Raw genomic sequence first — 11096 nt, forward strand, 5'->3', positions numbered from 1 at the left:
GTAATGCATGGTAGGTTGAAAGTGAAGACGGATGCTCAGAAAGAGGCAGAGCGCAAGAAGGAAGAACACGAGAAGCTCGTCAAGTACCAAGCTGCTAGAAATAGAATATTCGAGCTGAGAAATACGCAACATGAAGATATCCTCAATATCACTACTCAGCTGTTGATCTTCAACTGTGAGTGCAACACTTTCTGGAATATCAGGAAAGAATTCATTCTTAACAAACTAAAAGATTTCGAGGAATCTTTGAAAACGGAACCAAAAGTGAACGAGTGCTCTGAATCAAATACGGAAGACAATACTGATGTTCAAAACGGAGATTTTGCTGACGCTTTGAGCGACACTCAAACCGAAGAATGTTCAGAAATCTCTGAAAGCACTGAAAGTAAGGTTACTGGATCCTGCGGTGCAAAAGAAAACCAAGAATCTGATGGTAACAATGATGTCAAAACTGAAAAACTCGATGATTGGCGTGAAAAGTTCTTCGTCCGAGAGTTGAATTTCACAGTTCAATGTTTGAAAAAGAACCCGAAAGCGTATGCAGTGTGGCTGTACAGGGAATTCATAATGTCTATTGATTCGAACGCTGATTGGAATCGGGAGCTGTTTTTGTGTGATGAGTTTCTGAGAGCTGATGAGAGGAACTTCCACTGCTGGGATTACAGAAGAGTGGTGCTGAAACATTTGCCGGAGAGAAGCAAGGTTAATATTCATTTTCGGTGAACAAAATGGTGTTGTCCGTGTTGTCAATGAATTTGAATTAAGGGAAAATTATGTAACGTCTGTTGTTAGTATTGTAAGCTAATGCAAGAATAAATTTGTTTTTTGATGAAGCTACGAGTTTTAGAATTATTCGGATCATAATTTTGTTTTGGGAAGTCGTAAAGTTCAGAAGCACTTTTTGAGATCAATAAAGTGTTATTTATATTTTGGCGGATCACAAAGAAGTGATCAGTTTATCTAGCGATCGCTACAATCTAGGTCAGGTTTTTGTGTAATGTGTATTTTGTCAGAAAGAATGTAAGATATTATTTACAGATCAGATATTTTTTCAGGATCTTGAGCTGAAGTTCACAACCAACAAGATTGAAGACAACTTCTCCAACTTTTCTTCATGGCACTATCGGACAAAGCTGTTGTGTCAGAATCACCGTAAGTGTTGCGAAAGATTATAGCAAGAGTTTTTTTTTGTCAGAACTTCCGGTAGATATACCGGAGCTCTGATATTAGCCACGTTTTTGGCACTATTTTCTTTTCTTGAGGACAGAAATTTTTAGTACAATTCTCATTTCACTCGCCGATTAACCAGCGGTTATTTTTTTCAACCATTGATGCCCCTTTTCCACTCAATTTTTTTGTTAGTTGTTTTTGTCTGTGATTTGTTGAAACGAACATTTCGAAGTGTTTTAAATCAGCTGCTCATGCCGATTGGCAAATAAGTGCTAGCTCAAAAAGTCAATCATTAATGCGCTGAGTGTTGGTTCTTTATTCAATTGACGTGGACAATAATTAGCTGATTTGAGGCCAGTTTAAGCAGTCCGCAAGCTAACGTGGTTGTGTTGTTTGGAAAAAAATTGAGCGTGTCGCCCAAAAAATGTTATTGACTATATGATGGCTGTCTCTACTAGTTGCTCTACGAAAATGTTTTCTATAAATGTTTCAATAAACGTGTAATTTGTGACCGATTCTTCTGAAATCCCCCCGCCCCCCTCATTTTCCTTCAGCTTTGATAGCTACAGTTGCTGTATTTTTATTAGGTGTGTCATCTACTTAAATTACTATTATTAATAGCCGCGTCAGCAATTCCAGGCGGCTATTATTGCGCTCCTAATTTGGTTTTACAATTCAAAGCATTTGAATTGTATTGGGGCTCTGTCTTTTTTTTAAGATCTGTTCACACATTTTCATGATTTTTGAAATCAAATTGGAGTAGTGATTTTGGTCACACCGAAACAGTAAATGGAGCGAAAAAGCGAGTGGTTTTGTGGCGTGAAATTTTTTAACTCTAATTTTAAATTAGAGTAGGAAATCGGTGTTAGAACAAAAATTCTCTTTCTCGCTGGTGTTTTTTTTTGTTCACATGCGGCAATTTCACTTGATTTTTACTGTTTTTTCGATTTTTTGGATCGGTTTTTTCTAAATGGTTTTCGCAATCCGTTCATAGTTTATTCTAGGCCTAGTTTTTTTTGAACCAAATTTCCCTTTCTCGCTAGTGGTTTTTTGTTCACATGCGGCATTTTGACTTTGATTTTCTATTTTTTAAAAAAATTTTGATGTGATTTTTTTGGACATGGTTTCTCGTTTCTTTAGTTGTTTCAATTTATGGAAGATCACAAGCGTCTATCGTGGCTATTCTCCGGTAATCTGCCGGCTATTTTTTACAACTTTTACTTTTTATGTCGCTTTACGCTTATGTCAGATTTTTTGTGTTACACAAGTCACTTCGCGACCCAACTATGAGGTACCTTCACCACCTCCACCCATCTCTTCTCACCCCCTCATGCTCACCCCAACCCTTCGCAAGCTAAAGCTAGCTTCCCTTAGCAGCGGATCTAGCTACTCACGAAGCCAAGTCCTCGCCAGTCGTTTGGGAGCAATTAGCCCTACGTTTGTCCGTTATGTTTGTTATGTTCAAAAAGTCAATCATTAAATCCCTGTTTAATTTCTCTTGAACAATTTTCATAGCAATTATTGTAAACGTGTGTGTCTTTTTTATGCTAATTTTCGCTTGACGAATTTGCGCTTTTGTTCTAGAACATTCTGTGACTTTTGTTGACTTTTGTGTTGACTTCTTAAGTGACTTTTCACGCTTTCTTCTATCATTTTTGAGTGATCTCTACTACTCTCACTCCGAAGTAAAGCTTGTTGCTGATATAAAAGCGGTTGCAGCATAGAAAAAATAAGTTGAAATAAGTGAGTCATAGCGCAGTGGTTAGTGCGGGTGGTTATGGATCGGGAGGTCAATTTTTCGAATCCGGGTGGGGCAAGGTTTTTGCACCCCTAAAGAAAAATTGATCTAGACTACGAACGCTGAATTAAATTGCCTCGCCTGTCGTTCAAGAGCAATTCTTCCGACATTTTCGGTTTATTTTTGTTGGTTCTTTATTCAATTTAAGTTGCCAGTAAGTAGCTTATCTGAGGTTAATTGAAACTTAAACAAATTCGGACGAAGTTTGAGACAATTGTTGTAGTCGTGTATCTTCTTGGTTTTACTTTAAGTTTTTGTTTGACCGTTTTATTCTAGAATGTTTTTTTACTCCCTTGAGCAATTAGACTTTTCGTCAAAAGAAGCAAGATGAACTGTTACAGCTCAAATACATTGAGTCGCTTTGCTGCTCTCATAGAGCCTTACTACGCTCAAAATATTCTGTTCACAAAAGCTGCTAGTAAGCAGAACTTCATGTTGCGAAGGGCAATATTCTACCTACATTTTTATCCCTCACTTTCTCAGCCAAAGTTAAAATTTTGATAGCAAGTAATACGACGGTTGTCGGTAATGGTTTTCCGTTATTCAACAATTCATTTTCGGTTATTGAACAATTCATTTTTATTTTTCTGTCACTTTATTTAAACCATTGTCTAAAAACACGGGGCCACTGGAGTAAATTTAATCAATTTTGTCAATATTTTTTACGACCATGTTTCACGATTAGGGTCATAAGCTTGTGTGGAAATTGGTGTCAGCAAGTGAATTTGTTTAAATTTGCTTCAAATTTGGATATATCAGCCACTATTTTTTACACGATAAGTGTTTTTTGGCGCTATAAGTGTTTTTTGCGAGAACAGTGCAAAAAATTCATTGCTTATTGCTAAGCTAACAGTATCTAGCAGCTAAGATAGTGTCAATTATACCGAAATGAAAGAAGGCCTAATTGTTAATGAATTTCGGAAATGTCCTCGATACTAAATGTGGATTCAGAAGAGAGTCAGTTAAGAATTTCGCGATTACCCATATTACTGTTTACAAGAACAATTAAGACCTTGTATTAGTTCTCAAATAATAATTAATAATATTCCGTCCTTGAAGTATTAGGTTAATTACATGCTCAAAATCGTGGAATTGGGTTACGTTTATGAATACTAGTAACAAGATGTATGCCGTTTCTAACATATAAGTAACTCATTTACAGGTTTTGCGTAACTAATTTACAATGTAGAAAATGGTTACTCAAAACAAAAAATGATTACGAAGTATTGTCACTCGTTTCTACAAATGCCTTTTTATGACATTGTCTACCTGATGAACAAATCTCTTGGGTGGCTTTCGATTCTTGGTACCTAGTAATTTTTCTGCATCAGCGCTAATTCATTTTGATTGAAATAATCTTTTTACCATCTTTCAGCACTGTCTGCTGTGGAAATCTGACGAGTTGAATTGAGCTTGGTCTCTCCAGAATGTATTCAGTGGTCAGAGGAGTTTGAATTTTACTAAAATGCATTATTGCGGGATCGGAATCTATCGGACATGTGCCCATGAAAAACTATATGAGATAAAAAAATAATAGAAATTAAAATCTCGATACTTGGAAACGCCATTTTTTGCAGCAACAGATTTTTGAGCCAAGCTTAATTTCTGCAGTCATTCAACTCTAAATTCTTTTACGATTTTATTGGAATTGTCCGTTATTGTTGTTTCTCTTGCTGAAGATCACTTGTTCTAATGACATTTTTTTTTCAAGTGTCGTTTTTATATTTTTTACAGTAAAAGACCTCCAACCAAGGGACCTCGTTGATATTTCATCTCAGAAATTTCAAGCTGTTAATTAGTTTTTTGGTCAGACATAAATGATATCTTGCTGCGATAATTCAATCTTGAATAGGAAGTTTATTCTCATATGTTCTGTACAAGTCATACATGTGGAATCTTAGGTTTTTGAATGCTTCAATATCCTAATGACCTCAATTCTTTTTCCGTATTGTTTTAGAAATTTTTTTAAGTCTTTTAAATTATTGCTTTTAGTCTTTTGAATGTTAACAAGTCTGGCTTTTTAGTCTCGAGTCAAGTTTTTTGTTTTGAAGAATGAATTCATAATTAAGGACGGTGATATACGGCTGCAGTTTAAATTCTGCCCCGTCAGATGCCACATGCCTGAAATACCAAATGTGCGTTTGGAGACGCGCGACTTTTTGATTCGATGCCTTCGAGAAAACCATCGTAGACGTATACAATAAATTGTATATACTTGAGTGAACTGACGTCATGAAAAAGGGAAAGATATTTTTAACGCAGCTCAATCCTCAATATTTCTTGAAAAAAGTGATTTAGCTGCGTTTAATTTCAAGGATTAAAAAGTCGACAGTCTTTGAAAGTTCATCCGATGTTACAAGAAATTTCTGCTTAGCATCAACAAATTGCGTGAAAATTTGATCTATATTTTCTCTGAATATATAGATTTTTTGAATTTTTTTAATGAACTTTGTAACATACCATGAACTTTTTAGTATACCAAAATACAAACAAAGTTTTTGTTTTGTTCTGTTGGATAACAATGTATATTTTAATTAGAAAGCGGGAATCCATTCTTACTTCGCGCTTTTCAAATACCGAAAGGTGTTTTGAAACTTTAAAGCCAGAAAAGTGAAGCTTCTCAAGCCTTGATTTGTTCTACAGAAACGAAAAATGAATGTCTCTATAAGGATTGATTCAGTTTTTCAAGAGGAGGTTTTCAATGAAGCTTGTTTTGTTTCTTCCGGTCGGCTAAAAAAGTCGAGCATAAAATTCCTAGCCGTCAAATGAATCGAGGTTTGGAAACCCTCCAACCAACCCCCCCCCCCCCCCCCAAAAAAAAAAAAGAAAACTGGGGCATGTGGGGTGTTAAATCAATGAAATCCAGTTTGATTGGAGACAGTGAAGTCCGTTCCATTATTGTTTCAAGTTTAAAACAGTTGCTCCAATGCTGTTAATATTGACAGGTGTGATCGACTGCTCTATGTTGAGCGAAGAAACAGTTAGAGAGGAGATAGATCTTGTCTTCAATGCTTTATTTACAGATCCAACCGATCAAAGTGCCTGGTTCTACTACAAGTGAGTTGTTCTCCGACACCTTAACGTTTATCAAGATAAAGCTAAATGATTTTTGGTCGTGAGATTGGCTGTAAAATTATTGAACTTCACTGCATGCTAGCTAAGATTTTAATTGCTCTCAAATGAGAGCAATTAATAACTTAACCCCCCTCTTATGCTAGCCTCTCTAAGCCCAGCCTTGGTTCTATCGAAGTCAACCGCTCGTTCGAAAGCAACTCGCCCGAATTTAGTCGGTTATTTTTATAAGATCTTAAGCAAATTGTGCTTTGGTATTTACTGGAGTTTTAGACTGTTACTAGCTAAGAACACCTTGTACAATTCTGAGACCATCCAATTTTTCTTGTCACATTGATCTTCAGCCGTAGTATTATTTATTGAAATGCCTTAATCTTATGCCAGACCAGCCATTGAGAGAAGTATTGAGACAAAAATGAAGGGTGTTTCAGGTGGCTCCACGGAAACCATTTCAATCACAATCAATCTCTCATCTCAGTTATGGTACTCCGGAGATTCAGCTCTATCTCACTTCTGCTATCCAGACACGTCTCTAAATCCCAAATTGAATCGACCAAAGTCTATTTATGCTCCAGTCCCGTCAGATGTACTTTTAAACCCGTGAACCCCTACACCTCAAGTTGTTATTCCGATAAATGTATTTCGCAAGAGTTGTCGGATCATTGGATTGTATCTATTATCAGTAGTTCGATTCCTCCGTTTGGCAAAATCGAAATAGGAATCGAATTTCCAGAAGAATTTGCCTTATCTGGCGAGGATTACCTTAATTTGGTTTTGGAGGAAAGCGACAAGTTGCATAGCGTGCTAAACGTGGGACCGATTTTAAACATACATCAAGCAGAGCTCCAGAAAGCGTTCCCAGACGTCGAAAAATATGATTCGGAAATGTTGTTAGATCTCTCAAAAGAGGAGCCGAATAATAAGTATGTTTTGCTGCAACTTCTGAGTTTGCACAGAAGCAAGTTTTGCGATACGAATTTTCTCGAAACTGAACTAAAATGCCGAGAAATTTTAATGAAACTGACATCAATAGATCCCTTACGGAAACAGCACTATGAGGACACGCTCAGTGACATCATTCTGGAATCAAAATTAGTTCAGTCTTCTAAAATGCCCGAATTCAGGGAAGAGAAATTAAAATGTGGAGAGATGGTTAACGGAGACTGTAAAGAAGTTTTGAAGTTGAAACAACATTCTGTAGAACTGTCAGGGTTGGGACTCACTCAAATTCGAAGAATTTCTCCGATGTTTATGCTTTCTGAAGTTAATCTATCCAGCAACCAAATCGAGTGTATAGATTCTTTAGCTGGGTTTATGAATCTCAAGGTTCTAATAATAGATGACAATAAAGTCAGTGATCTGTCGCCATTGTACCTATGCTACAGCCTGAACACACTTTCGGCAAAGAACAATTCGATCTCGGTATTGGATAGTTTTGAGAAACTTGTCGATTGTCATCTTATTGCATCGATTGATGTTTCAAATAATCATGTGGTTCAGGTGGAAGGGTTCTCAGATAAAATTGGGGAGTTATTTCCCAGATTAGAATTGTTAAATGGTGCGCCTGCCTGTTCAATATAGATGGAGGCATATATCTGTGAACATCGTATAATAACAAAAGCGATGGATTATGGTCTAATTATCCAGGTTTCTATTTATTAAATTCTATTTGATTTCATGTACATTTTGATTGTATGTGTATATTTATGAATATTTCAAAAGTTATAAAAGAGACCGGTTTTATTATTAAAAAATATAAATGAAAAATTATAAAACGAGTGAAATTCTGAATGTGAATCCAAGTTTATTTGTTGGAGTATTATTGAAATATTTTTTTTTGGATTTTTCAGGTCTAGATGGACGGCTCGAGGGACGCTGGAAGTAGTTCCTCGCGTCGTAGGCGGAAGTCCAGCGATCCATTCTATGCATTACCAAAAGATCGAGATACAGTATCGGAAATCATCAATGAAGCTAGAACATCTCTCAAAATGGTCACAACAAAGCGACCTTTTACACCCAAGGAGTCAAAGCGTACATTATTTGGCGAACCTCCGGGACCGACTTTAAGCAGTAGACCACCGTCAAGTTTCAGCCTAAATAGCAAACATTTTGATCCTACAGATTCTAGACCCCCAAGTGGTACAAAGTTAAGTCCACTCGAACATAAACCATTGTTGCCAATCGCTCCCACCTCCCCTGCTGTAGGGAATCCTAAACGTCGATCAAAAGAACTGAACGAGCGCCGCAACAGTGCCAAAGGTGCTTTAAGAGCAAATAGTGTGGATGCATCGTCGGTGAATTCCTTGAACGTCAGTTTAGATAGCAATGCGCCTATACCGCAAGAGCGAAGATCAGACAGCGCGCCTAAAGAGCGACCTCCGATTTGTCCAACATCTTCACATGGTCGCAACAATAACGCAGACAGTGGATACTTGACCTCAGAATCACGAGGCAATAGTGGTGGAAGCGAGAACCCTAAAAGTTCTCAACATAAAAATCAACAGGAACCATATCCGGGGTTGACAGCCCACGTTGGAAGGAGAATCGAAGAATTAAACAAAAATGAAAGATTGAGAGATTCAGAGTACGATGTTTGGAGTTTGGAAATTGAACCGATTTTGCCAAAGTTAGTTAAAGATGGCTGCCCCAGAGAGCTTTTGGTTCTGGTCAACGATTTAGACGAGATCTTATCTGGTCATGAGTTGTACAGAGAACGAAACGCAAATCGAGCGAATATTCTGAAAACGGTTTTCAAATTGTTAGACATCGAAAGTGCAGAACTTCAGATGAAATTGGCCGAGGTTATCTTGAAATACAGAGTGAGCGGAAATAACCTTAACAATGTCTGCAAGTTGGTTTTTAAACTTGCAAAGACAGAAGACAACGATACACTTTTCGCCGATAGTTGTATCCTAGATTTGCTCCTGGATGTTATCGTTGCAACTGAGGAACAAAGCTACGATGTGTTAGTTTATGTCTTCGGAGCTGTCAAATTTTTGAGCAGTAACACTCAAATCTTAGGCAAACTGATTGATTTGGGTTTGATTCCTACTATATCGAATTTCTTGTCAAATACTCCTCAGCTTACTGGAGAAAGAGTTATCAACATTTTGGTTCAAGTCACATCATGTATCCGAAATATCGCCGAAGATCCTCTTAACTTGACCTTCCTTATAAGGTACAAAGTTTTCACGCAGTTATTCACAATTCTTCAGTCGTACGATTCGCAAACGGAAGTGACGCTAAATATCTGCCGAACTCTAAGTCGTGTCGTTACAAACACCGAATGCTGCAATGCAATTACCAAATGTGAAAATTGGTGCATTGTTTTAAAGTCGGCCTTGAAAAAACACCTTACAAAAGCCAATATTTCTGTTAGAATAGTTTATTTTTTCTCGACAGCAGCGGTTGGTGGCAACAAAGCAGCATTAAGCCGTGAACTTATTTTTTCTGAATGTGAACATTTATTAATGGATCTTCTAAACCATTACCTATTGTCAAAACAAAGCGAAGCTGGTCAAGATTCACTGCCCAATAACGAAACAGAAGGTTTCACCGATTCAGACGAGGTTTTGGTTAAACTAATGGGGCTTGTAGCCAACTTGAGCCTCTCAGAAAATATAGGAACCTCGCTTTGCAGAAACTCCAAGTTCCAAAATTTGGTTATCAAGCTAATCCAGAGGAAGCCAGTCCTTACTCATAGGGAACTGGTTCTGAACTCAATCGTAGTCCTACATAATTTATCATACTTTGGAGGGTTACTGCCGAATAGTTGTTCTATTCATGAAAACGAAACTAAAATTGCGCAGCTTTTGGTCAATGTCATGATGCCGAAAGATTTGCAAAGTTTCGACGAACACCTTGAAGTTATGACTGAGTGCGTGAGAGTGTACGCTAATCTGACCAGATCACCCAAAGTCAGAAATTTCATGTCCGATAACAAAATTGATCTAATTTTGTTCACGCTTGTAGACAGCGGACGACGTGAACTATTGTTCAACGTAATTGGCGTTTTGGTCAACATGACTTTAGACTCTTACCAATGTGATAAAATCTCCGAAACAGAATTAATCCCGAACTTGATTGTGAATCTTCGAGATTTTGGAATCGACGATTGGTTACTTTCGAGCGCCGTTTGCAAAACTTTTTGGAACTACTTAGCTTGCTGTACGAATAAACAGCCGATAAGTCGCGAAGATTCAGAATCATTGAAAGAGGTTCTAAACTTTTTGATTTTGGAAGCAAGAAGTTTCAAGGAGAATGCTACAGAAAGTTTAAATGAAACTGGAGATACAAAACGTTTGGAGGATTCCGAAATTTTGAGACAAGTTGACGAGTTTTTGATGGTTGCTGGCAACCTTGTACAAAAACTGTACGGAATCGTGGCTTCCTTTTAACCAGTATTGTGTATTACCCAATTACTCCTCAAAAATTATAAATGCGCTAATCTTGGTTTTTAACAAGAGTCTAAATATTCGATTTTCGATATCAATTTGTAACAAATATATAGTTGTAAATATTGTAAAATTATAAACATTGTGGTAATTTGTATACTATTACGACGCGTATTTATTTGTGAAACTAATGTGTAAATATTGCTTTAAGTGTTCTCACAATTGCTGCGGAAACTGCAAATGAGAGATGCTCAATTTCTTCCCGCGTGGAAAAATTAGTAGAATTTACAGTTTCCTTTTGGAAATCACTAGCCACTAATTCTGAAGTGCTTTAAATATTAGATAGATAAAAATTCTTAATTCTCAATATAGTGGTAAATTTCGTATTCGACTATTTGAGTGTTGTTCATTCCTAAAAACTAATTTGATTTTTTCAATATAATGCGTTTTTAACTAGAAATTAATGTATGAATGACAATTATGCACGTACTCTCTAATTTTTCTTGCTGAGTAATTTTCATATTGTCAAAAGATTTTTTGAACACGAAAATGGTCTATTTCTCTAAATGAACTTATCTGCCATTCAGTGGATCGAAACTTGATACAAATATTATTAACCGCTCTCAAACGAAGTTTGTGGCAACTATATTAGTCCTGCCAGT

General features: G+C 36.9%; 2 protein-coding genes across 2 annotated transcripts; both read left to right on the forward strand.

The window, feature by feature from the left end:
* The first annotated feature begins 3 nt into the window (after window positions 1-3).
* On the forward strand, window positions 4-7774 carry LOC142337893 (geranylgeranyl transferase type-2 subunit alpha-like). Its single transcript, XM_075387513.1, has 4 exons — window positions 4-702; window positions 1056-1152; window positions 5914-6025; window positions 6472-7774. Exons 1-4 carry the CDS (start codon window positions 4-6, stop codon window positions 7619-7621), a joined length of 2058 nt encoding a protein of 685 aa, XP_075243628.1. The 3' UTR covers window positions 7622-7774.
* A 50-nt stretch (window positions 7775-7824) lies between these two features.
* LOC142337892 (armadillo repeat-containing protein 2-like) lies at window positions 7825-10870 on the forward strand. Its single transcript, XM_075387512.1, has one exon. It carries the CDS (start codon window positions 7897-7899, stop codon window positions 10435-10437), a length of 2541 nt encoding a protein of 846 aa, XP_075243627.1. The 5' UTR covers window positions 7825-7896; the 3' UTR covers window positions 10438-10870.
* Window positions 10871-11096: the final 226 nt, after the last annotated feature.

The sequence above is a fragment of the Convolutriloba macropyga genome, chromosome 4 (genome assembly GCF_964194025.1).
Source record: "Convolutriloba macropyga chromosome 4, txConMacr16.3, whole genome shotgun sequence".
Classification (NCBI taxonomy): domain Eukaryota; kingdom Metazoa; phylum Xenacoelomorpha; order Acoela; family Convolutidae; genus Convolutriloba; species Convolutriloba macropyga.